At 45.9% G+C, this 26536-nt stretch overlaps 2 protein-coding genes across 3 annotated transcripts in view; both read right to left on the reverse strand.

The window, feature by feature from the left end:
* The window catches only part of LOC132465732 (protein NYNRIN-like), a 30403-nt gene that overhangs the window by 911 nt on the left and 2956 nt on the right, over positions 1 to 26536 (reverse strand). The gene's annotated exons all lie outside the window — the stretch shown is intronic.
* Positions 8967 to 10919, reverse strand: LOC132465721 (uncharacterized). 2 transcript variants are annotated; one of them, XM_060062462.1, is made up of 2 exons: positions 10124 to 10919; positions 8967 to 9943 (listed from the first exon to the last, which is right to left on the reverse strand). In XM_060062462.1, exons 1-2 carry the CDS (start codon positions 10518 to 10520, stop codon positions 9465 to 9467), a joined length of 876 nt encoding a protein of 291 aa, XP_059918445.1. In that variant the 5' UTR covers positions 10521 to 10919; the 3' UTR covers positions 8967 to 9464. The 2 variants fall into 2 exon arrangements, with proteins under 2 accessions (XP_059918445.1, XP_059918437.1); XM_060062454.1 differs by having other exon boundaries at positions 8967 to 9949.

Below are 26536 nucleotides of genomic sequence, written 5' to 3' on the forward strand. Positions count from 1 at the left end.
TTTCCTATGATGGTTGCAGTTCGTCACTTCATGTTCAAGTGAGCCAGTGCTCACAGTGAGTCTGCCAAGTAATCGTGACTGTGCCTGTTTTAGGTTGTCCCGGGCTTCAAGGTGGGATCTTACCCGTCATTGGCTAACCAGCCTTCCATACTGGCTTAGTGCAGGATGCCGTACCTGGGATACGATCAATCCCCACCTATATGGTGGTATAGATCGCAAAGTGGAGGGATGGAGACAGTCTTCAGCCGCATCTGCCCTATGCAGCGTGTGTGTGCGTAAAAGATACACATCAGGGCAACTATAAAACAAAAGGTAATTTATCAGAGTTAAAATTATTAAAGTGTTGCAGCAGCAGTAGTGGCATTTGAAAGGTAAACCCACTACTTCCGAATCCAATTTGACAACATAGCATGTATGACTCCTTCCCAGCAGATGTGGCGTCAATCCACCTATTGTCCTGAACTAGGGAGATGTGAAAGAAAACAAAATCACAATATTAAAACTTGCATTTTCAATATTGGGCGACATACTTCTGTCTTAACCGTTACTTAAAATCACAATTCTCTTCATAATTCTACCCGATTGCCCTTCACTATCTATTTAAATTGGACGACCTAATTAAACCTTTTATTCTACCTATTGATTGCATTGAGTGTTTTCCACATTTTGATTCACTACTATGCCAAACCCAAACCCTCTACGTTGTCCTTATCTAGTTTATTCAACACTGAATTGATACATTGTTTCTATTTACTAATTAACCATATTGTTTTATCTGAAGTGTGCTTGTGTATCCCCTTGTGTACTCCATCACTCGGAGTAGGAGAGGATTCTCCCCTACCTCGGCAGCCCTGACACACACACGAGAACAGGCTCACATACGCATCCTTTCTTATTTTATTTTGCTTATTTATTTTAAATCCTCATCATCCTCATCGTCATCCGCTTATCCGGGGTCGGGTCGCGGGGGGAGCAGCTCAAGCAGGGGGCCCCAGACTTCCCTTTCCCGGGCCACATTGACCAGCTCTGACGGGGGGATCCCGAGGCGTTCCCAGGCCAGTGTTGAGATATAATCTCTCCACCTAGTCCTGGGTCTTCCCCGAGGTCTCCTCCCCACTGGACGTGCCTGAAACACCTCCCAAGGAAGGCGCCCAGTGGGCATCCTTACCAGATGCCCGAACCACCTCAGCTGACTCCTTTCTAAGTAAAGGAGCAGCGGCTCTAATCCGAGTTCCTCACGGATGGCTGAGCTTCTCACCCTATCCCTAAGGGAGACGCCAGCCACCCTTCTGAGAAAACTCATCTTGGCCGCTTGTACCCGCGATCTCGTCCTTTCGGTCATCACCCAGCCCTCATGACCATAGGTGAGGATAGGAACGAAGATCGACCGGTAGATCGAGAGCTTTGCCTTGCGGCTCAGCTCTCTTTTCGTTACAACGGTGCGGTAAAGCGAACGCAATGCCGCCCCCGCTGCTCCGATTCTCCGGCCAATCTCACGCTCCATAGTACCCTCACTCGCGAACAAGACCCCGAGGTACTTGAACTCCTTCACTTGGGCTAAGCACTCATTTCCTACCCGGAGTAAGCAATCCACCGGTTTCCTGCTAAGAGTCATGGCCTCAGGTTTAGCGGTGCTGATCCTCATCCCAGCCGATTCACACTCGGCCGCCAGCCGATCAAGTGAGTGCTGAAGGTCACAGGCCGATGATCCAATGAGGACCACATCATCTGCAAAAAGCAGTGACGAGATCCTCAGACCACCGAACTGCAACCCCTCCCCACCATGACTACGCCTCGATATCCTGTCCATGTATATCACAAACAGGATTGGTGACAAGGCGCAGCCCTGGCGGAGACCAGCACCCACTGAGAACGAAACTGACTGGCTGCCGAGAACACGAACACAGCTCTCGCTTTGGGAGTACAAAGATTGGATGGCCCTGAGGATAGACCCCCTTACCCCATACTCCCGCAGCACCTCCCAGTTTCTCCCGGGGGACCCGGTCATACGCCTTCTCCAGATCCACAAAACACATGTAGACCGGATGGGCATACTCCCAGGCCCCCTCCAGGATCCTTGCGAGAGTGAAGAGCTGGTCCGTAGTTCCACGTCCGGGGCGAAAACCGCATTGTTCCTCTTCAATCTGAGGTTCGACGATCGGCCGAACCCTCCTTTCCAGCACCTTGGAGTAGACTTTACCAGGGAGGCTGAGAAGTGTGATACCCCGGTAATTGGCACACACTCTCTGGTCCCCCTTTTTGAACAGGGGAACCACCACCCCGGTTTGCCACTCCTTTGGCACTGTACCCGACTCCCACGCGATGTTGAATAGGCGTGTCAACCATGACAGCCCCTCAACACCCAGAGCCTTTAGCATTTCTGGCTGGATCTCATCAATCCCTGGGGCTTTGCCACTGCGGAGATGTTTGACTACCTCAGTGACCTCCACCAGGGAAATTGACGACGAAACACCATCAACCTCGAGCTCTGCCTCCAACATAGAGGGCGTGTTATTCGGATTCAGGAGTTCCTCAAAGTGTTCCTTCCAACGTCCGACGACCTCCTCAGTTGAGGTCAACAGAGTCCCATCCTTACTGTACACAGCTTGGATGGTTCCCCGTTTCCCCCTCCTGAGGTGCCGGATAGTCTTCCAGAAACACTTTGGTGCCGACCGAAAGTCCTTCTCCATGGCCTCTCCGAACTTCTCCCACACCCGCTGCTTAGCCTCCGACACGGCAGCCGCTGCAGCCCTTCGAGCCTGTCGGTACCCTGCAACCGAGTCAGGAGTCCTCCAGGATATCATATCCCGGAAGGCCTCCTTCTTCAGTCGGACGGCTTCCCTGACCACCGTAGTCCACCACGGTGTCCGAGGGTTACCGCCCCTTGAGGAGCCTAAGACCCTGAGGCCACAGCTAGCCACCGCAGCTTCAGCAATGGAGGCTTTGAACACCGCCCACTCCGGCTCAATGCCCCCAACCTCCACAGGAATGCCAGAAAAGCTCCGCCGGAGGTGTGAGTTGAAGATACCTAGGACGGGGGCCTCCTCCAGACGTTCCCAGTTCACCCGCACTACTCGTTTGGGCTTACCAGGTCTATCCGGAAATTTCCCCCATTCCCTGATCCAACTCACAACCAGATGGTGGTCGGTTGACAGTTCCGCCCCTCTCTTTACCCGAGTGTCCAAAACATGCGGCCTCAGATCAGATGACACGATCACGAAATCGATCATCGATCTTCGGCCTAGGGTACTCTGGTACCAGGTACACTTATGAGCACCCTTATGTTCGAACATGGTGTTTGTTATGGATAATCCATGACTAGCACAGAAGTCCAATAACAAACGACCGCTCGGGTTTAGATCAGGGAGGCCGTTCCTCCCCACCACGCCTCTCCAGGTGTCTCCATCGTTGCCCACGTGGGCGTTGAAGTCTCCCAGCAGAACTACGGAGTCCCCTACTGGAGCCCCATACAGGACTCCATTCAGGGTCTCCAAGAAGGCCGAGTACTCTGAGCTGCTGTTTGGTGCATACGCACAAACAACAGTCAGAGTTTTCCCCCCTACAACCCTTAGGCGCAGGGAGGCGACCCTCTCGTCTACCGGGGTAAACTCCAACACCGCGGCGCTCAGCCGGGGATTTATGAGTATCCCCACACCCGCCCGGCGCCTCACGCCCTTGGCAACTCCGGAGAAGAATAGAGTCCAACCCTTATCCAGGAGTACGGTACCAGAGCTGAGACTGTGCGTGGAGGTAAGCCCCACCAGATCTAACTGATAGCGCTCCACCTCCCTCACAAGCTCCGGTTCCTTTCCCCACAGCGAGGTGACGTTCCACGTCCCCAGAGCCAGCTTCTGCCGCCCGGGTCTGGTCCGTCGAGACCCCTGACCTTCGCTGCCACCCATGTGGCTGCGCACCCGACCCCAACGGGTCTTCCCACAGGTGGTGGGCCCATGGGATGAAGAGAGGGGGGGTGCCACGTAGTTTGTTCGGGCTGTGCCCGACCGGGCTCCGTGGCAAACCCGGCCACCAGGCGCTCGCCATCGAGCCCTCCGTCTGGGCCTGGCTCCAGACGGGGGCCCCGGGCTTCCTCCGGGCCGGGTCACATCTCCTCTTTTTTCGTTCTTCATTGGAGTTTTGTGAACCATTCTTAGTCTGGCCCCTCACCTGAGACCACTCTGCCATGAGAGACCCTACCAGCAGCACAAGGCTCCAGACAACACAGCTCTCAGGTTCACAGGGACACGCAAACCTCTCCACCACGATAAGGTGACGGTTCCAGACGTCATATTTTAAATGACGTTTGTCATTGTGGATAGCCTGAATTAGAAATTTGGATAACGTTTGATCATACTTATTTGGTCTGATTTTTAAATATTGCCGATTGTTTTTTCTAAATTATAAGATCACTTTTAATAAATTGTCTATTACTTATCATAATCTCTAAGGAAATATTTTATTTGTGTTGTTATCTTGGCACCTAGACCTCGTCAGGTCCAAGCACCAAAATAACATCCACCTATCCACGCAGAGTCCATGGGTTGGGTCCGCTCCTCTTTTGATGAGTCACTTTACCCTGGCGCCATTGAACCCATTGACTCCTGTGGAGTGGTGTGCAGACAATTTTTAACGCTAATTGCTCATGTTTTGATTTCTAGATAATTATTCCTGAATCCTGTGATCACCATGTAACTTGCTCAGGGACACATCAACACTCGGCTAGGAGGAGCTGGTCCAGCAGGGGGCGGTGTAGTTGGGGAAGGGTAGGGTTGGAGTGGTCCAGCAGGGGGCGGTGTAGTCGGGGAAGGGCAGGGTTGGAGTGGCCCAGTAGGGGGCGGTGTAGTCGGGGAAGGGCAGGGTTGGAGTGGTCCAGCAGGGGGCGGTGTAGTTGGGGAAGGATATGGTTGTTGTTGTCCAGTAGGGGGCGGTGTAGTTGGGGAAGGACAGGGCTGGAGTGGTCCAGCAGGGGGCGGTGTAGTTGGGGAAGGGCAGGGCTGGAGTGGTCCAGATTTGGCGGAGGGAGAGGTGTGGCTTGGGACTGAGTGAGAGAACTCAAAAAATGGCGGCCGTGATGCTATAACTCTGTGTGGCCTGTCTAACACACGAGAGCGGATGAGAGACTAGGGGGTAACTCTTGTCACTCTTGGAGGAGGAGAAAAGGAGGAAAAAACAGGGGGGGGGGAAGCAAAAAACAACAACAGGGCCTAGAGTCGTTATTCAATACATCCAGATATTCCTCATAGCCAATAATCGTTATCTCTCCTTATTGATTAATCTGTTTCAACAGACTAAATCGTCAACCAACGCGGCAAAGAGATGTTGTTTAGTATCGTAGTTTATCTATGCGACAGGTCCAGTAGTAATTCAAAGAAACACAGTCAAAGAGATATCCTTTATCTTTGTCAACTTATCTAGGTCTAGTTTTAACGGGTCAAACGGTAGATTGAAGCAACACAGTAAAAAAGGTTATTTATCATTGTCAATTTATCTAGGTCCGCAGGTTAAGCCATAGACCGAAGCAATACGTCAGAGAGACATTATTCATTATTATCAATCTATCTATTCTTTCCTTTACCCGTTTTAACGGGTCAAGATAGAGCGGGCCACGCATACACACCCACTGATTCACTCACAGATTCCCTCTTTCTCGCAGACGCACACAGAAACATATCAACAGACTTCTCATTCTGTGTCCCGCGCCTACAATCATCAGACACGGCAAAATAGCGTTGAGCACAACAAAGCAAGCAAGCGCTGCACACATAGCGTTGAGCATAACAAAGCAAGCAAACGCTGCACACACACACCCGGGTTATCATTGAATGATTTATTTCTATATTTAGCCGGCCCACAGATACGCTCGTTCTCTTTTTTATTTTTTCTCTCTCGGGGCCTCTTACACACACACACACACACAGCAACCCCGTCTCTCTCTCTCTCTCACTCGCGCATACACACACTGTCTCTCTGTGTGTCACTCGTGCCCCAGGCATACTGTTTTCCTCTGCGAAGGGACTCTAACCTTCTTACCACATAGAATTATTTAATACACATTCATTACTTGGCCATCGGTAGTCTTGTATCACTATGACCGATTCTTATAGGCCCTTCTCTTTTCTTCTCATTCCCTCTGGGTTCCACCCGCGGCCCAGGCACCCCTCTGGGTTCCATTCTTGGCCCAGGCATCCATTACACGGCCATCGGTAGTCTTGTATCACTATGACCGATTCTTATAGGCCCTAGTTTTTTCTTCTCATTCCCTCTGGGTTCCACCCGCGGCCCAGGCACCCCTCTGGGTTCCATTCTTGGCCCAGGCATCCATTACACGGCCATCGGTAGTCTTGTATCACTATGACCGATTATTATAGGCCCTATGGTCTCGAGGGTATTCTTTCACCATGCAACGAGCCGATATTCGATGTGTCACGCGTTCAGGGTCAATCGGGTTTATGGGGAAATGCTGGGATGCAGCTCTATTCGTCCCCACGAGATATCCCGTAGCGAACCGCTCTCACAGTCTCACCTCCTAATGTGGTTCCTATATAACTATGCAGAGTTTGGATTTTATCAACAGGTTCTGCCTACCTTTTGTTGGGCGTACGCGAGGTGAGACTGCAGGAATCGGTCCGGTGCTCCGGGGTCCCGAGGTCGCGCCGCTCTCCGTCTCTCGTTTCCCAGTTGCGGTTCAATTCAGAAAAAATCACGTCGTGGGTCACCAAATTGTAGGGAAAAACGGTCTGTCTAGTTACTGGACCAGATGAAATGAGACGGAGAGGTAATAAAGTCTGTCGGCACGAGGACCTTGGATTTATTAAGTAAAGTGGCAACGGTTATACAGAGTCATAAAGCGTGAGAGATCGAATATGTCTAAGTCCCTAATCAGCGCTGATGGTTCGTCCAGAGCTTCGCCTCCGTGGAAGGTCTGCTGCAGAAGAAGGGAGATGAGTTCCTGTGTGATACACTCTTATGCTGTATCCTCCTCTCGATGAGGAGTGTGCGTTTGAGATGTGTATGGTTCTGTGTGTTTTTGCTTGACCTTGCCTTCCAGGCCCTAGTGTATGCATGTGTATCTTCTTGTGTTCTTCCTGACGGGGGAGAGCCTCACAGAGTCTCCTGTTTGTGGCCCTCCCGTTCTGAGGATGAAACGGTGCATTGTCTGAGTGTACAACATCTGCCTGGCTGAGAAATGGGGCCTTCGGCTCCGGCCTTGACCTGACTATATATTATGTGTGTGTTATGTGTTAAAAGTTGACTATATTGTAATGTGACTGCCATGTGATGTGCTCATCAGGCTAGGGTAGGAGTTAGCTATATTTATAATGTACATGTGATGTGCTCAGCAGGTTATTTTGCCCAACACCAGCGATATCTTGCTTGATTGCAGAATCAAATTTCTGTTATCAATACACTCTCAATACTGTTGCGTTTTTTCTTGAAGAAAGTAGTCCAATCCTTGTTCGCTTTTAACTCACTTTATTTGTTAAAGTGGGCCTATTTCGGTATGGTAAGTATGAAGCAAAAGGGAGGGAATTGTATCTAACACGTATTGAAAATAATATCGTGCACTACTTCGAGTCCCGGGCTTCTGCCTGGTCCTCCCTATTGATTCTGGCCTCTCAATCTGAATTCCGCGCTGTGATCGTTAAGTGGGCGTGGCATATGCAAAGTGGGCGTGACCGGTGTGACGTAATGGCTCCGCCATCCTCACCTGTCTAAAGGTGCTGTCATTTGTGGCTGGAGTAGTTATTGCAGCTTATCTGTTCGATCCTGCTTCCTAGTGGCTATGTGAGGGTAATGCAGCTTGTGTGTTCGATCCTGCTTCCTAGTGGCTATGTGGGGGCAGCTCATGTGCTTAAAATACGTAGCAATACACACCCTACCCACTCAGGAGGAGGAATGACCTCTCACACATGATTAATTTCAAATAACCCTGCCTCGTTAAATGTGTCAGTGCAGTGCAGAGTGCAGAGTCTTTGTGAGACTACGTTGATTATAGTCTCACAAAGCCAGACCAAACTACAGCAAGTAGAATGGTCTGGAACCGCGCTATTTAGAGCCGTCTATCCTGGGGGAAACTGGGCTGGCCTGTTTTTATTTCTTTAAACCAATCACAATTGTCTAGTGCGGGGCTAACCCCGGGAAGCAGCAGCCGTGTCCATCCGAAATAGTGCAAGAACATCTTTCTTCCTCAGCAAATGCTGTAGGCAAATCTTTTTGCAAAATTGCAAAGTTCTTTGCAATTTTCGACGGAAAGAGCCAAACATGATAGCTTTACAACGCCGTCAAAGTCCTCTTCAAAACTCGCCATACTGCCTAGTTGCCGTGTTTGAGGGGGAGCTCAAAACGGGAAAGCCAGCAACAGGAAGGGGAGGAGTAGCGGTGGAATCCGATGCTAGCGCTATAGACGCAGTCCATTACAAAATAAACGTATTAATTACAAGTCTGAACTGTGGAAAATAGAACGAGGGGGGCGATATAGAGCGTGCAGTGCACGCTCTATAAAACACATCCAATACCACGGAATGCCCAGCTGGCGCAATTTCGCAACCAAAAATAGTGGTTACCGCCGATATATTACTCATAGACTAATGTTAGATTTAAACAGCAAAGATAGAGAACTGTCAGAAGTCAACAACATATTTTATTGCAGCAATTGAAAATTCCAAAAATACATGAAAGGTACCGATCAAACACCACGTGTAACGGCCTTTTTTCTATTTTCCAATGTTCCAAACTAAAGGCCGTGGGTGACGTGGATTCGGCTTCAAGTTTACGCAGAAACACAAGTTTCCAAAAAAGGGTTCGGTTTATTCCAACGGTTTTCTTTGCATGAAGTTCTAACAAAGGTTTTCCATTTCCATTATCCAAAATGCTTGCATTAGGTGTGGTAAAATCTTTTTATCTCGCCCAAAACCATGCCACGCCGCCCGACATTACTTTCCAACTATGCTAGAGCGGCGGGCGTGACCTAAAATCACCCGCACCTGTGCCTAGGTAGGCGTATACAAATCACAGGTCGAAGTGAGCTTAACAAAAAACAGAAACGGCCATTACATTCCGGCCCCTAATTCTTGAACAACAAGTAATTACAAATCTATATACAATATATACAAGTGAATGGCCATTACAAGTACGGTGATAAATGTAAGCTTACATACAATTCAATGCTATTTGCTTTCCTTTTTTTTGCATTGTTATTAAAGTTCATACTCAAGTGCATTTACAAATGGTTTTTGGTCCGTAAACAACAAAAATTATTCTTCTTGAAAGGGAAAAAGGCTTCAAGTGTATGCAATGGTCTGTGTGCATGTGTTCTGTGTGCTTATGGACTGTGTGCATGTTTTCAGCATAAAGGTTGTGACGCCTATTGCATCACGGACTAAATCAGTAAGTGAGCATCTGTAGATGTGTAGAGTCAGAGGTTCAAGAACATGACTCCGTTGGAGGCGAACAATCACTGTTGCCCCTTAAACTACCCCCACCAGGAGGCAGATCTTGGTGATGGGCTTTTCCAACTCGTTGGTCTGTGTCTTGACACGGACCCGTCGAACGCACCCTTTGGGGTCTGCCATGGTGTCGGTGATGCGCCCAATGGGCCACGCACCTCTGGGTGCGGACTCTTCCACCACGAGCACGATGTCACCAACTGTGAAGTTTCTGTGAACTTTGTTCCACTTCTGCCGCTCTTGCAGTTGAGGGAGGTACTCGGTCGTCCACCTCTTCCAGAAGAGGTCGGCGATGTATTGCACTTGCCTCCAGCGTCTCCGAGCGTACAGGTCATCCTTCTTGAATAAACCTGGTGGCAAGATGGGTTTACCTTTCAGCTGAAGAAGGTGGTTTGGAGTCAAGGCCTCGATGTCATTGGGATCGCCAGAGGAGGTGGTGATTGGACGGTCGTTCAGTATGGCCTCCGCTTCACAGAAGACTGTCTGCAGGGCTTCATCGTCTAGGGCTTGTTGGTTAGTTACAGAACGCAGCAATCTTTTTACGTCCTGCACCAAGCGTTCCCATACGCCACCATGGTGGGCTCCATATGGGGGGTTAAATGTCCATTTAATTCCATCCTGCATCAAGCTTTTCTGAATTTTACTGTGATTCAACTCTGCAATGGCTTGTTTCAACTCACGGTTTGTGCTGACGAAGTTGGTTCCATTATCCGTCCGGATTTCTTTGACTTGGCCTCTGCGGCAGATAAACCTCCTGATGGCGTTTATACAGGAATCTGTATTGAGAGAATGCGCCACCTCCAGGTGTACTGCGCGACAGGTTAGGCAAGTAAAAAGTGCTCCATATCTTTTAACTAGGCTTCTGCCTTTCTTAACTTCTATTGGCCCAAAATAATCTAGGCCCACATGTGTGAATGGTGGGGCATCAGCTGTGACTCTGTCAACAGGCAGGTCAGACATTTTCTGCTCACCTGGTCTTTGGCGCTGCTTTAGGCATATCACACACTCACTGATGATCTTTCTGGCTGCTGCATTTGCATGAGGAATCCAGTACTGTCGTCGTAGGGTTGAGAGCATATGATTTCTTCCCCTGTGACCAACTTTATTGTGTACATGTTGAAGAATGAGCTTTGAGACGTGACTTTCTTTTGGTAGTATTGCAGGGTGTTTTGTTTCCACAGGTAGAGCGGACCTGCTCAGCCTACCACCAACTCTCAATACATCATCAATGGCAATGGGGTCAAGTTTGTACAGTTGACTGGATTTCTTTACACCCCCGGATTTCAGTGCAGCCAATTCGCTGGAGTAATGTTTCTTTTGCACAAAGCGCACTATTGCCTCCTCTGCTAAGAGCAGGTCATCGACTGTGAGTGGTAAGTAGTTTGTTTTCTTTACCTGTTTGACAGAAGTTTGATCTCCACATTGTGCATTTTCTTTTATCTTTAGCCTTAGCTTTTCTTTCAGTTTCGTAATCCATGCCACCAGTGACGAAACTTTGATTTCAGAGGTGGGGGGGACACAAATATTTTTTATAAAACTCTTCAGTTCACTGTGTTTTCTAGTAGTTCTTCTAGTTTTCTGTTGCTACTTTTAAGTTTACTGTTCCCTTTTTTGGTTTGTCTGGTTGTAAAGCATGTAGCAAAACATTATCACCCAATTCTGTGTTTCACCTTGTTAGTCAACTTCACTCCATCTCAGTAGCACCAATTTTACACTTATTTTTGGAATATATGGTAAACAGACCTCATTTACATAGCACTACCCAGTGGTGGGGAGGTCAAACTGGCAGGAATATCACAGGTGGGGAGAAATTGAATAAAATGTCCATAATTCAGTGTAAGTAGTCAAGTGATCAAATTTATTTAAAATGAATGTACCACTGTCATTTTAGGCAGTTATAGTAGTTTCTCGTCTTGTTAAGCCTTACAGGATGATCGTGGCAATTAAGGTGTGAAAGGGTGTATATTTATAATTACACGGTTTGTCTGATAACACTGTATTTGTTATCTCTTTGTTTCTTTCACACAGTGGCGAGGTTAACAGATCCACCAGCCTCAGTTAGTATATTTGCGGCTTCTCAGCTACATGAAGCTTCCAAACACATGTTGTCTTCGGTCATTGGCAATGATGAATTCCTGGCAGAGTTTCTTCCTGTCCAAGGCATCAATCCTTTCTTGGTGTATGTGACAAACTGCCACATTGTTCAGGCGTTTCTGCTTCATGCAGTTGCGAAGCCAGGTCTTCAACCTCCTCAGTGCATTGAAACTCCTCTCGGCTTCAGCAGACGTACTGGTGCTGTTTATAACCTGATGGAGTGACAGCGGGGACGGCCAATCACACAAGGAATGCAGAGCCAATGGAGGAGCTTGTGGGCAGGTCTAAACGAAAGCAAACTGGCTTCAGCTCGAGCGGCCGTTTCCGCTTGGTCCTAGTGCCTGACGAGTCTCTGTTTACCATAGCGTAACATGGTTTCCGGACGGAGAAAACTGCAGGGGACCAGAAGGCCTTTTGAAAAAGCGCAGGGGACATGTCCCCTGTGTCCCCCCCCCAAATTACGTCCGTGCATGCCACGGCTCTCTTGAGCCTTGTCCAACTAGAGAAGTGCAGCAGCAGTTTAGTGGTGGGACATACTTCTTCCGCCTGTGCAGCTGTCGAGTGTTTGGCACCGCACTCGCGGTGATTTATTGGGAACAGTCGCGTACGACACACACACACCGCTCCGCAGGGGTGTGTTTTGTGAGTCTGGGTGTCGCACGTACGCTCCCCGGGACCAACCCAGGTCGAGCCCGCTTGTTTCCGTGAATCGTCGGTTTCACGGAGGCGCTCGGTCCGGCTCGGCTCAGTCGTAATCCGGTCCGACCCAGGTCACTCTGTTAAGTCCCTTCACAACAGTTTACTTTAATACTTTAATTCGGACCCGAAATAATAATAGTTAATGCGAAATGATGATGCATCTTTTTGCCTTGTCACCCCCTATACACGTCAGTCACAATCAACCATTGCCTGTACAATGCGCCACTCACCGTGAGGAGATCAGCTGGGAGAGCGCGTCGTTCGGCTTTGCCTGTGTCGAGGAGTCGACAGGGAAAAGGACTCGAACGATTGAGTTTACCTACTACAAATGTAGTCAGGTAGATTTATTCTTAGGTCCAATAAACACAATAACTTTTACAACTGAGTATAGATTTGAAAAGAAAAGACAGTAAAAGAAGAAGAATATAGATGAAAAATGGCCTATTAAAAGTAGGTACCAACGTTTATCTCGGGTGGATCCCAAGGTTGGGTCTCTAAGTCTAAGTACCAACGTTAATCTCGGGTGGAGCCAAGGTTGGGTTTCTAGAACTAAGGTTTTTAACAACGTTTCCCAAGTGGAGCCCAGGTTTTAACGTTGACGCAACTCTCGTGCCCCAGTACACCGCACGACCCCGAGAGTTGCCTTTGTTGAGTTAATCACGCTTGAGACTAAGCTAGTGCTAAAGAAGATTCCTATTAAAAGTACCAACGTTCTCTTAAGAGGCTCTTGAGGCTGGAGTTCTAAGTACCTACGTCCTCTCGGGTGGAGCCCAAGGCTGGATTTCTAAAACTGAGTTACCAACGTACTCTCAGATGAAGTCCGTGGTTGGATTTCTAAATCTAAACTAAAAAGAAAATAGAGTCTGAACCGAGCGTTACGGTGTCAGAGTCCCTAAGATGAAAATCTATTGCTATGAAGGCCACAGTTTTTTGGAAGCAGAAGAGCAGGGCAGAGCAGAGCACACGACACCACCAAGAGCAGAAGAACCAAAAAGACCGAGTGACGACCAACGACTGAGCTTTCTCTGCAGATTTCCCTGTTTTACTCTCCTGATAACAAAAGATCCTTTGATAAACGTTCCAGAGTTTCCCTTATTTTGCCCGAGGGGCAACACAAGAAGCTTGAAGTTGTGCACATGCTATCACGCGCCGAGTGTTCATACATCATGGGATCTAAAGGGACACATGTTCTTTGTATTCCTCCAATGTTTCTCCACAAGGAGACATGTTTAAGCATTCAATTTACTACATAAAAAGGGTATATAATGTAGCCAGTTGGCTCTATGGTAAGACATTTTAAGGCACACAATTTTAACACATAAGAATATACACAAGAAGTTATAGAAGTTATAAGGTAACCAATTTACCTTATCTTAGGATATATTTAAGCACACAAGAAGTTATAAGGTAACCAATTTACCTTATCTTAAGATATATGTAAGCACACAAGAAATTATAAAGCAAGCAATTCACTTTATCATAAGATATATATGGTGACCTTGTTGACAGCATGGGGTCACAGCATGATTCTGGAGTGATTCTGGAACGGCTAGGTGCATCAACATAGTGAGTCCTATCGGGACACACGTCACAGCGAAGGAAAGGACCTCCTCTCTCACTTCTGGGTCAGCGTCCGGATGCAGCGATGCTTTGTCCACGCTTGCCGGCCACTCACGCTCGGTTTTTCCGAGAAAGTCAGGACCAGTGATCCAGGTTGAGGACTTCAGGAAGGCTCCAACTTTCATGCCTCGCGAAGCTGCATCTGCAGGATTCATCTTAGAGCCAACATGTCTCCACTGACAGACATTAGACAGTGAACTTATGATGGAAACTCTATTGGCTACATAGGTCTTAAAGCGAGTGGTGGTGTTTGCAATGTATTTTAGGACAGTCATGCTGTCGGACCAAAAGACTGACTCACTGAGGTTGAGCTCCAACTGTTTTGACAGCATCTTGTCCAGGCGCACAGCAACGACTGCTGCAGCCAGTTCCAGGCGAGGTATGGTGACGTGCTTGAGTGGAGCCACCCTTGCTTTGCCTATAACAAAAGCAACACACACTTCCTTCTCGCTGTTAGTTAGCCGTAAGTATGATACAGCACCGAATCCAACTTCGCTGGCATCACAAAAGTAATGCAGCTGTGCCATTTCTACATTTCCAAATTCACTAGGTGTGAAGCATCTTCTGACACTGAATGAGTGTAACAGAATCAAATCATCCACCCACCCATGTTTGTGCCATCTCTGGTGGTATTGCCTCATCCCACGCCAGCTTCAACTTGCACAGCTGCTGCAGAATCTGCTTTGCGGGGAGTATCACCGGGCTTAAGAACCCTAGTGGATCGTAAATGGAGCTCACACTTGACAGCATTCCACGTCTTGTCAGTGGCTTGTGCTTGTTCAGAATGCTGAAGGTGAAGGAATCTTGTTCAACATCCCACTGGACGCCTAGGGCTCTTTCCATAGGCAGCTGGTCTCTGCTTAGGTCAAGTGTTTTCACTCCACTGGCTCGATCTGCTTCGGGGATCTCGGAGAGAACAGAGCGGTCACTGCATATCCAATTATTGAGCTTGAACCCTCCTTTAGCACATACCTCGGTGAGTTGCTGGTAGAGAGAGGTGGCTTGTTCGATTGAATGAACTGACTTGAGGGCATCATCGACATAGAAATTCTTTCTGATGGTGCTAATGGCCTCCTCTGGATACAGATGTGCATTATCCTCAGCAGTTTTTAGCAGGGCGTATGTAGCACAGCTGGGGGAGGACACTGCTCCGAAGGTGAGGACTAACATTCTGTGCTCAGCAAGGTCTTTGGTTAGGTCGCCGTTAGGCCACCACAGAAAGCGCAAGTAATTCACGTGTTCCTCAGCCACTCTGACTTGATGGAACATTCCTTTGATGTCAGTCATTAGTGCCATTGGACCCTGACGAAAGCGGGTGAGCACACCTAACAAGGTGTTTGTCAGGTCGGGGCCTAGGAGGAGCTGTTTGTTCAGGGATGTTCCAGCAAAACATGAGGCACAGTCGAACACCACGCGTAATGTTTTCTTGCGGGGGTGGTAGACTCCGTGATGCGGCAAGAACCAGACTTTACCTTCCTCATGGCTCAGCTGATCTTGAGGTATGATCTCAGCGTATCCCTCTGTGCTAACATCTTGCATGAATCCTTTGTATTCCTCAAAAAATGACTGGTCCCTTTTGAACTTTTTCAGCAGGTGTTGCGCCCTCTGCTGGGCGACTTGTTTGTTGTTGGGCATCACTACATTGGAGTCGCGGAATGGCAGCTTCAGGTAGTAATGACCATTGGTAAGTGTTGCTGAGCTTGACATTATTTCCATAAACTGTTTGTCCTCCACAGACAATTCAGCGTGTTCGTCACAGTGCTGTTCGACAAAATCTTGATTATACTGCTTAATCAACATTTTTTCCAATTTTCCTAATGAGATGCGATTCACCTGTACAGAAGCTGCATCGCTGGCGTCGCTATCTTCTTGTCCAAGTGGGCCGTTGATGACCCATCCAAGACGAGTCTGGACAGCGTAGGGTCCATTACCTTCACTGTTGACTATTTTCCATGGTTCCAGTGCTTTAGGTGCATTTGCACCAATCAGAAGTCCAATACTTGCATTGATGGGCGTCAGTTCCACTTCTTGTAAGTAAGGCCATTTTTTGAGGTCTTCTTCTTTGGGTATGTTGTCTTTCGTGACAGGGATTGACTTTTGAGTGTACACATCTGGCAGTCTCAAGAATTTGTTGTCATTTAAGGCAGCTACTCCCAAGCCAGAGATCTTATGACTACTTACATACTTCTCCTGCCCCATCGTCTTCAGCAGTATGTCCATTTTTTGTCCAGGTGCGTTCAGCTGAGTCATTAATGACTCAGTACAGAATGTAGCTGAGCTGCCTGGGTCCAAGAAAGCGTATGTTTCGATTACTTTTGTGCTTTTGTTTAGTCTGACTTTGACAGGTAGAACAGACAGCGAGCATTCTTTAGAACCGACCCCAGTATCACCTTCAGAGTCCAAGGACACAAGTGCGTTGGAGACCGTTTGTGTTTCATGGTCGGCTGGGGTGTTCTGAGGTTTTGGTTCGAAGTGCAGAACTGTTGGATGATTCTTACTGCAGGTGCGGCATGTCAGCCTTTCTTGACAGTTCCTGCTTAAGTGCCCTTGTATTAAGCATCCAAAGCACACGCCTTTGCTCTGTAAAAACTTAATTTTGTCTTTGTTTGGTTTCTTTTTTAATGTTGTGCACTTGTCAAGTATGTGGCCGTCATTGCAAAACAAGCACTGAATTTCACCTGCATTTCCAGCGTTGGGCGTGTCACTCTGGTGTGGCACCTGAGCAACAGAGGTGGCGAAGCTGCTGCCTTTGGCTTTTCCAATTGACTTGGGGGTTGGTGGTGTTGTGGCTTTTGCTCTTGTATTTTGACTTTCACAGAAGACGGGATCCATTGCAGCTCTCACTTGCCTTTCCAGTAAGTCCAGTAAGTCTTTGAATTTCACTCTCCGTTTTTGCTCCTCTCTGATGCTGCACACTTTCATCCTCCAGGCCTCACGCATTCTGAACGGCAGCTTGGAGACGAACACCTTCATGTGTGAGGAGTTTTCCATTTCATCCAAATATCCGGCGTCCTCCGTTGTGTTATAACTGGTTCTTAGGAAAAATGTGTATGATCTTAATGTTACACCTACGCCGTCATCTGCTTTCAGGACTGGCCAATCCAATGCCTTGTTCAGAAATGCAGCTGTAACTTTCACTTTGCTTCCGAAGTTCCACTCCAACTGCTTTTTAGCCTCTCCGAATGCAGTTTTTGGGCTCATATGCATGCAGCTCTGCACCAGCTTTCTGGGCTGCCCAGATGTGAATTGCTCTAAATAATAAAGCTTAACCTGCATATCATCTGTCTTGCTCTCAATGCCTTGTTCAAATGCTTTGATAAAGGATCTGAATTGCAGGGGATCACCATCAAAAACTGGTACTTGTATGGGTGGTAAAAGTGTCTCTGCTGCTTAATCAGCATTGCAGTGATCTCATTTTGCCTGCGCATTGCTTCAGCCAAATCGGGTTGGTCATTATTACTGTCTGCACTTTGCTGTAGATGACGTGTTTTTGCTTTGCTTTTTGCATATATGGGGGGGGCAACTGACGTAGTAGGTCCAACGGTAGACAACGGAACAGGAGCCGGTGACATTTTTGTCTGTGTCATAGCTCTTTCGGGCGATATGAATTGTGTGGATGTAGAGGCTCCAGAGGACGCTAGACTTTTCGATTTTTATGTTTCTTCTTGTTCTTTAAACACCTGTGACTTCGCCTTTGCGATGGCCAAATTAGTTTTAACGGACAGCGTTTCTCTTTTGGCTTTCATTACTGCGTTTAATTGGGCTTCTTCAAGTTCAAGCGCGTGTTTTTCTTGTAACGCGTCGGCCTGCTTTAGCAGGGTTACGCGCTCCAGCTCGGCCTGAATTGCCATCTCTGAAAGGGTTTTACTTTTTCTACTGGCAGAGGATGAACTAGAGGACTTGCTCGCAGCTGCTTTGCTACTGGGGCGTGCGGGTTTTGCGGTCTGTGAGACGCTATCGTGGGGCTCTACGTCATAGCTTTTGCGAGATACAGCGTGAGACACATTTTCCACGGCACTTACATTATTAGTGGCATCCTGCGAGGCGTCTTGTTTTAGCCACGTTTCTATGTCATCAATAAATTCTCTGCAGCTTATCAATTTGGGTTCATACCAGTCGGTGTGGTCAGATTCTCTCTCGTCCTCGTTCAATAAACTTTGCACAGCCACTTGTACGTCCATAAACTCCTCCAGGAAACGATTGTAAACTTTCATGTGTTCTTCAATGACGGTGGTATTCTCTCCATTATCGATCAAAGTGTGAATTTCATTCTGCTTTCGTGTGAGAGCGCCGAGTTTTCCACTTCGCTTCTTAATTAAACTTAAAACTTCCCTTTCCTTTCCCAAATCTTCCTGCTCCTGCTGCATAATGTTCCAACTACTTTGTTGCCGCAAAAATCCAAAGAATGTTTTCAAACTAAAAAGTCTTTGCTTTGTCTTCTTTTAAGTCTTTAAATTACAGCTCAAGAGGGTCCACCCCGACGTTGCGGGTTGCTTCAGAGTCAGTTGTTAGTCAGTCAGCTGTTACTCACGTATTACAGCGTCTTCTCGTTTCGGCTTCCAAATTCCAGTAATCCAACAGAAACGTTCCAACAGATAATCCAATTCAATTCGATATCTTCCAAGTTCAATGTCCAAACGAAAGAAAGATTTTACTTGATGTAACGGCATTTTTTCTATTTTCCAATGTTCCAAACTAAAGGCCGTGGGTGACGTGGATTCGGCTTCAAGTTTACGCACAAACACAAGTTTCCAAAAAGGGTTCGGTTTATTCCAACGGTTTTCTTTGCATGAAGTTCTAACAAAGGTTTTCCATTTCCATTATCCAAAATGCTTGCATTAGGTGTGGTAAAATCTTTTTATCTCGCCCAAAACCATGCCATGCCGCCCGACATTACTTTCCAACTATGCTAGAGCGGCGGGCGTGACCTAAAATCACCCGCACCTGTGCCTAGGTAGGCGTATACAAATAACAGGTCGAAGTGAGCTTAACAAAAAACAGAAACGGCCATTACACCACGTCATAAGGCATATAATAAAATCAAATGATTCCATTGCTCTTGTGTGGGAGGTTGCTTTCGAGCTGCACTTGCTGTCTCCCTCTGATTTTAATTCAACCATCGTGGTTAAACTGTCCCAATAATGATCAATGACAGAAGACATAGGCTACTGTAGACATGAATCATGCTTAGACCAGCGGGTGTCGGATAATTTTTTTTTGTTTGTTTGCGCACTGTAGGCGCTTCGGTGAGGCTGTGATGAAGTTCGCTATTTATTGGACCCTGTCTAGACAGTAACGAACATCCCGCGCCATGACGACCGGGGGTTGACCCCCTCGGTTTTACTCAGGAAACTTGAAATAAGAAGGTGAAATCGCCGGGCGTGCCAAACAATATGGGCAGGAGCTAGACCAAGCTCTCCTAATCGGGTCAGCAATAGCCGTGTGTCAATGCCTAGCCCAGGGGTCTGTAACCTTTTCTATCAAAAGAGCCATTTTTGTTCCTCTTCTGCCAAATAGAATGTGTCTGGAGCCACAAAACATATTTGATACCAAAGCTTATAAACTAGTTATATGATATATAAAAACTAGTTTGTTGCATTTATGAATGACAATAAAGGAAACTGACATTTTGTAACTTTTATTACCAGTTAAAACAAAGAAAACACCAAACACTTGTGAGGAGAAGAAAGCCCACTTTAAAATAAATTAAACAAAGAACAATGTAGGCATATTTGATTCCTCCCGAAAATTCATAGAACATTCAATACAATATTTAATAGCCCACTTTAAAATACATCAAACAAAGAACAATGTAGGCATATTTGAGTCCTCCCCAAAATTCATAAAAAATTCAATGAAATATTTAAAGGCCCACTATGCAACTTTTTTAGCCAAAATTACATTAAGTATGCAGGTTGAGAGTTATGCTGATGGTTCTGCATCCATTTCTGGGTCGATTGGTGGGTGTGTCATTTTCCCATGTCGCCTCTACAGTGAAAAAGCGCATATGCAACTTGATCTGCTCGGACCGGGACATTCCGGATGTGACGCAGAGGAAGTATCCTCGAAAATGTAGTCAGATTGTAGTTTCGAAAATGCTTTACGGCACAGACACACACCCAAACATGGCACCGGCTAGATATAAACAGCCAGTTGCGAGGCAATTGTTGCATTCATCATGGATCAATCGACTGATAAGGAACCCAAGAGGCGACTGTCGGTGGAACAAAAGAAGAATGGACCAGAAAAGAGATCAGACACGAGTGAAAGGGGAACTATGCAACTTTTTTGGCTTGATTTACCTTAATATAACAGGCTAGGAGTCATTGCGATGGTTCCATTATACATTTTTGTTCGATTGTTCGTTGTTTCAACTCCCCCTTGCGCATCTTGGCGGAGAAAAGGAATATGTTTCTGCCGGCAACCCGCCGCCCACTCTCGCGGGAGTCTCTGGTCTCGCAAAGTAACGAATTGCTTTACGGCACAGACCCCCAAACACGGAACCGGCTCGATATAAACACAAGTAACTAAGGGATTGTTACATTCATCATAGTTCAGCCGACTAAAAAGAGACAGAGAAACCCAATGTCGGAGGAACAGAATAAGAGAAAAGGGAGACTGACCGACAGAGAGGCCAGACACGAGTAAACGTTGGGCAAGCTTTTCAGGAATAGCGTGAACTGAAAGAAAAAGAAGACTGCAAATCAGACTCCGACTTGGCCGTGTTGCTTTTGAAATTGAAAGTACCCTTGGGTGAACTTTGTCCTCGTGGTATTCTTGATGTTGATAGTCTCTGTACACATGTGTTTGCTCAACCATTTTGTTGTGAGCCCTGTAAAAATTGTTTTCTCAACCGTTTTGTTGTGAGCCCTGTATGTTTCTAGCTTGCTTGGTTGCAACCATATAAACACCTTTGGTTCCATTGGTGTTTTGCTGTTCGTCTGTCTCGTCCCCCTGATACAGACTGAATCCCCGAATCCAGGTTCTTGTTTATTTAGATTATTATGTTGGCCAACACTCTCACACTGATTGTTCTGTTCAACCTAAGATAAAACAATTATAATCTAGGATATAAATTCTCCCCGTCAACTATAAAAAAGGATGGCTTTATGTTTATTGCAATACAAATACACCATTTTAAAAAAGTATAACCTTGCCTACACTTCATGAACATTTACTTCGGACATGGCTCCACGCATTCGCCGGCTTCTTTGAAAACAAATGCACATGGCTCGCGTAGAAGTGCATGGGGAAGGGTCGTCAACGAGTTGTTACGACAGTGTTGTAAAATATCTACTACGAAGCTGTAGGGGGCGCTGTGTAGAGAAATGTGCGTGCCAAAACCAAGAAAACCGAAGAAATTCCCGAAGTTGCATAGTGGGCCTTTAACAGAACTTTGAAATAAATGAAAAACAATAATAAATACATCAGCGTGCTGTCATCCTCTTCTCTTTTTCCACCTGAGCCATCAACTTCTGGGCCTGAAAATAAAACGCATAAAATCAGCTTTGGGCCTGAAATAAATATTCTTTGTGTTGAAGATTAACCGAGATATAAAACACTTAGACTAATTCAAGAGAGAGAGTGTAAAAGAAATCGAGGGGTCCGGAGCAAGAATTGAAAAAAGACTTTATCGTGAAGAAAAACAACAACGATAACAGCCTGAGTAGATCTATAGAGTCACTGCTCGAACATCGATTCCAGCTTCTCTTTATACACACATACATACAAGAATTCCTTTGTCCCAATGGAGGTTTCCGCCCACATCAATCTTCGTCTCAGCATATTATCAACAAAGTGATTTTGGACACCAGTCTGAGGTCAGCATGCATTAACCCCGTAGCCAAGATGACCCAAGGCTGAAGGCTGAGGTCAACATGGCTTAACCCCGTAGCTTCCTGCTCATTTCTGTGTCCCACTATCTGTTCTGAACCCAGGCTCTGCAGGTATCATGTGTCTTCTACCATTAAGATATAATGCCCAATAATAATCATGGTTTACCATAGAATATACTCATTAATTTCTACCACACATCTCCCCTTTTTTGTCTGATAAGATTGTAACAAAAACATGACAGTCGTTTAGGTCATATTTTGCACTACATTTGATCATCGTTAAAAACCTTTAAGAATGTTCAGGAATCTCAACCTGGTTAAGGCAAAAAAGATCGATCAAATGCAGAGATGGGGGGACTCGAGTCAAAGACTTGACTCGAGTCCGACTCGAGTCGCCAGTTTTGCGACTTGTGACTTGCTTGACCAACACTAACGAAAGACTTGACTTGACTTTGACGTGCCCCTTCCTGACTTGTGACTTGACTTGACTTGAGTCATGCGACTTGCCAAGTCATTGCAGTCTTGTTAAATATTTTAAATAATAATAATAAAAAAAATATTAGATGAACATTGTTTTATTGTGCGCGAGTGCTCCTGACCTGCAACCTGGCAACCCGCCCTCTTCCACGCAACGTGACATTCCTGCATGAGTCTAGTGAGTGATCATGAGCAGAGATGGAAGGCGCTCCGACCAACATCCCGAAAATAATCAATTTTGGCTATAAAGATTACACAACAACACAAAATAAAAGAGGAGCGACATGCAAAATCTGCAATGTCAAAATTACGGATTTGCCAAGCACCACGTCGAATTTCATCCGACATTTCAGGACGGCACATAAAGAAAGGTGAGTAACATGTTGCAAACCTAGATGGATTAACGTCCTTGATTGTCATTTTGCTACTTGGCTGCTGACATTAGTGAGAGTATTTCAGAATATATGACATAAAAATATGAAACTGTTGGGAAAAATAACCTGCTGAGTACATCACATGTACATTATAAATATAGCTAACTCCTACCCTAGCCTGATGAGCACATCACATGGACACATTATAATATAGTCAACTCTTGCTCTAACCCAACAACACAAACATGATAATATATAGTCAGGTCAAGGCCGGAGCTGAAGGCCCCATCTCCCAGGCAGGCAGATGGTGGACACTCAGACAATGCACCAGTCATCCTCAAGAACGGGAAAGCCACATTAATTTATCACACAGGAGACACCTCGAAGCTCTCCCCCACTAGAAGGAACACATGCAGATACTAGGGGCCTGAGAGCCACATTAAATTATCACACACGAGACACTTCGGGGGGGGCACTCCCCCGTTTTAATTTATCACACCAGAGACACGAGGAACTCTCCCCGTTACGAAGCTCTCTCAGGGCCTGGGAGCCAAAACACACCGAACCGCACACATCTCAAACGCACACACCTCATCGAGAGGAGGATACAGCATAAGACTGCATCACACAGGGACTCTTCATCTTCTTCTGAAGCAGACCTTCCACGGAGGCGAAGCTCCAGACGAACCATCAGCGCTGATTAGGGACTTAGACATATTCGATTTCTCACGCTTTATGACTCTGTATAACCGCTGCCACTTTACTTAATAAATCCAAGGTCCTCGTGCCGATAGACTTTATTACCTCTCCGTCTCATTTTATCTGGTCCAGTAGCTAGACAGACCGTTTTTCCCAACAAAACTCAAAAAATGACATTTCAAAAAATAAGTAAATAATAGAAATTAAAAACTAAGATTGTCAACAAGCTTGCATAGATTTGGATAGCTCTGATTATCGTCATGTACCGGTATACTATATAACGTGGGGGGTTTGGGCATCGTAGTTGCTGCTGCTCGCAGCCACCACGCCCTGGAACCCATTAGTCCAATGTCCATTTGTTTACACTGTCTGAAATGGTTGTGGTTCACATGGAGAGGTCACCAGTTAAGAAAATAGGACCTCCTTCTGATGTCCGATTCTCACATTCCGGTCTCCTCTCTAGTTTCACTCCAATCTATCTCCCCATAGAGCATCCTCTCCCAGTCACCCGACTCCTCTATGCCAGACACCATGAGGGCCATCTCCTTAGAAAGCCTGGATGCTATTACGGATCTGACTATGGGAATGCAGCAGCAGAAGATCAGACCCATTACTGTTAGTACTATTAGGAGTACTGCACCTATCTTTGCGAACATCATTCCCCACATACCAAACCTTGTTTCAAGCCATCCAAACATTCCCTGATCATGGCCTGCATTTTCCTTTAACTCCTTTCTTAAACGTTTTAGGTTATTCATCGCAAGTGTGAATGATCCATCTGGGGCAGTATTATTTGGAATGAAGGTACAACACATTTCACCTATAAGAGCACAAACTCCCCCCCTTTCTGCTAAAAGCCAGTCTGTTCTGCCAAGCCACAGCGCTTGTGGCTGTCAGCTGTTCGCCCAATGCGGATAATGCATCATCTGTGTAGTTAATAAACCTTTGTTGGTTGTAAAAGATATAATTGATCCATTCCGCATTTTTAGCAATTCCGATTGCTGGCAGTAGTGCCTCAAATCCTGCTGCTACTTCACTTCGTGCCTTAAATTTATCGGGTATTCCCCTGGGTTGTCCTATTTTATCAATTTTTATGTTCTCGTCTGCCTCGTATGCTCTCTTCCGCCTGTTTAGGTTATCTGTTTCTAAGTTACGGACAACATCTTTTATTGATGGTAGTATTGCAATCTCTGTAACCACTTGGACTTTTGCGCATCGTCCTCTCCACATTTTAGCAAGTATGGGAAGAAAAATGTTATTACCGCAAAGCCAAAACTGATCTGCCACCACTCTGTCCTGGCTCACGAATGCTCCATCACTCCACAGTATTGACATGTAGTTCTCTCTAGACTTCTGCTGAGAGCCTGGTAAAAGCTGAACATTTTTAATCGCAGGTGGTTGAAATAACATTTGTTTCCCGTTTATATCGAATAGTGTGACATTCCAAATTATGTTACATTGTTCCTCTGGTATACTACCTACATCGCTGGCATTTTTGCTTCCTTCGTCATTTTGAAAGCATTCTAATCCCTCTTCAATTTGAAAATTGGTTTGTTTCGGTCGTGTTACTTCGCCTATTTCTTGTGATAGAGTTATGTCAAATTCTCGGCATCTTTTCATGATTACATTCCATGGCTTTCCGTCATATTTATCTTCAAGATATTTGTTATGTTGACTCGATCCTAACAGCAGAAAACATTTCATTGAACATATAACGTACTTTTTCTGATATGGAATACCTTCTGTTCGTGTTCTATTTAAATTGACCTCTATATCATACTCCTGCTGTGTCCGTTCTTTTAAGCAAAATTCAAAATCATATTTAGTATTTACGACATATATTGCATCCTGACGATTTTTGCTACACAAACAGCTGTCTGCCTCTATTTGTTTTCCCGTAAATTCGACCCACTTATACCACCTATTTGCTTTGGCTTGTCTGAACAACTGGTCAGAGGTTTTGACCCTGATGCGCCCACTGGGATCAGGTTTATATTGTTTTAGGGTCGCTGTCGAGCGGCGACCAATGCTTTTAGTTTTATTACCCTCCTGAATAGTTGTCTGTTCTACAAGAGTCTCTTCAAGAGACATTGATGTCGATGCAAAGATCCTTGTCGCCATAGTTTCTGAATTTGCCATTGATATTGCAGTTGCCAGTGTTTCTATATTATACTCTTTAGACATTATCATTGTGGTCACCTCTACTTTTGCTAGTACTGTTGTCTGTATTATTTCACCCTGAGCAGTCGCTGCTGTACCATTTAGTTTTATTTTACCCTCAGCAGTTGCTGCTGTACCATTCGTTGTTAGTTTTTTTATTAGATCACCCATGACTGTTGTTATTTCTCTAATTGGAGTTACGTTAGTGGTTGCCTCTCCAATAGAAGTTACATTTGTGATCGCCTAATATTGTTGTATCCTCTCTAATAGAAGTTACATTTGTGATTGCTAATATTGTTGTATCCTCTCTAATAGAAGGTATATTAGTGACTGAAGGTTGTGCTAAATCCCTGATATCAGAAGTTTCATTAGTCTTGCATCTAGAGTTGAATTTAGTGGTTACCAACGAATTTATCCCATTATCTCCAACCGGAGGTTGATCTACTTTATCGGTGGCTGTGGTTATATTTACTTTATCATTATCTGAAGATTTTAGTGGATTGCTTTGATCAATCTCAACTACCTTACCCGGTTGATTTTTGATTACACAAGGGTCTTCTGCTTCTAATGTAAAATTGAACGTTCTGTCTGACACTGCTTTAAAAAAAAAATATTCTCTCATATTCAATTTATACTTTCTGTTATAGTCCCATGTTTTTCCTGACGTTACTGTTAGACACCATTTCATTGAATTAAATTGGATATGTAATTCACACCGATCTTTCCTATGCGCATGTTCATAATTCTGGCGGAAGGTTAATGCACATAACGGTTGGTTATCCGACATAACAGTAAACACAAATTCATTAACTTGGTTCTGCGGTGGTATCTGAGCATATAAGACTATTTTCCCTTTCTTGTTAACTAGTCCTGAATGATTTTGGGCCGGATTGTCCTGTGTTCCTCTCTGGCTTCCTTCAGTACCAGCCCCTGATTCCTGGCTCTTCCAGGTTTGTGTTGTCTCCGTGGTTTCATCCTTCCACGGGGTCTGTCCTTGTGCCAGCGGAATCTGGCACAACCCGTAAAGGATCAGGAACAGGCTCCCCGTTTTCAGCATCATCATGTTGCTGTATCTCTTGGCTCGACTGGATCTGGTCCTGGGGCAGCTGGTCAGCCCCACGTGTGTCTATGTCTG

Source organism: Gadus macrocephalus, chromosome 1 (genome assembly GCF_031168955.1).
Source record: "Gadus macrocephalus chromosome 1, ASM3116895v1".
NCBI lineage: Eukaryota > Metazoa > Chordata > Actinopteri > Gadiformes > Gadidae > Gadus > Gadus macrocephalus.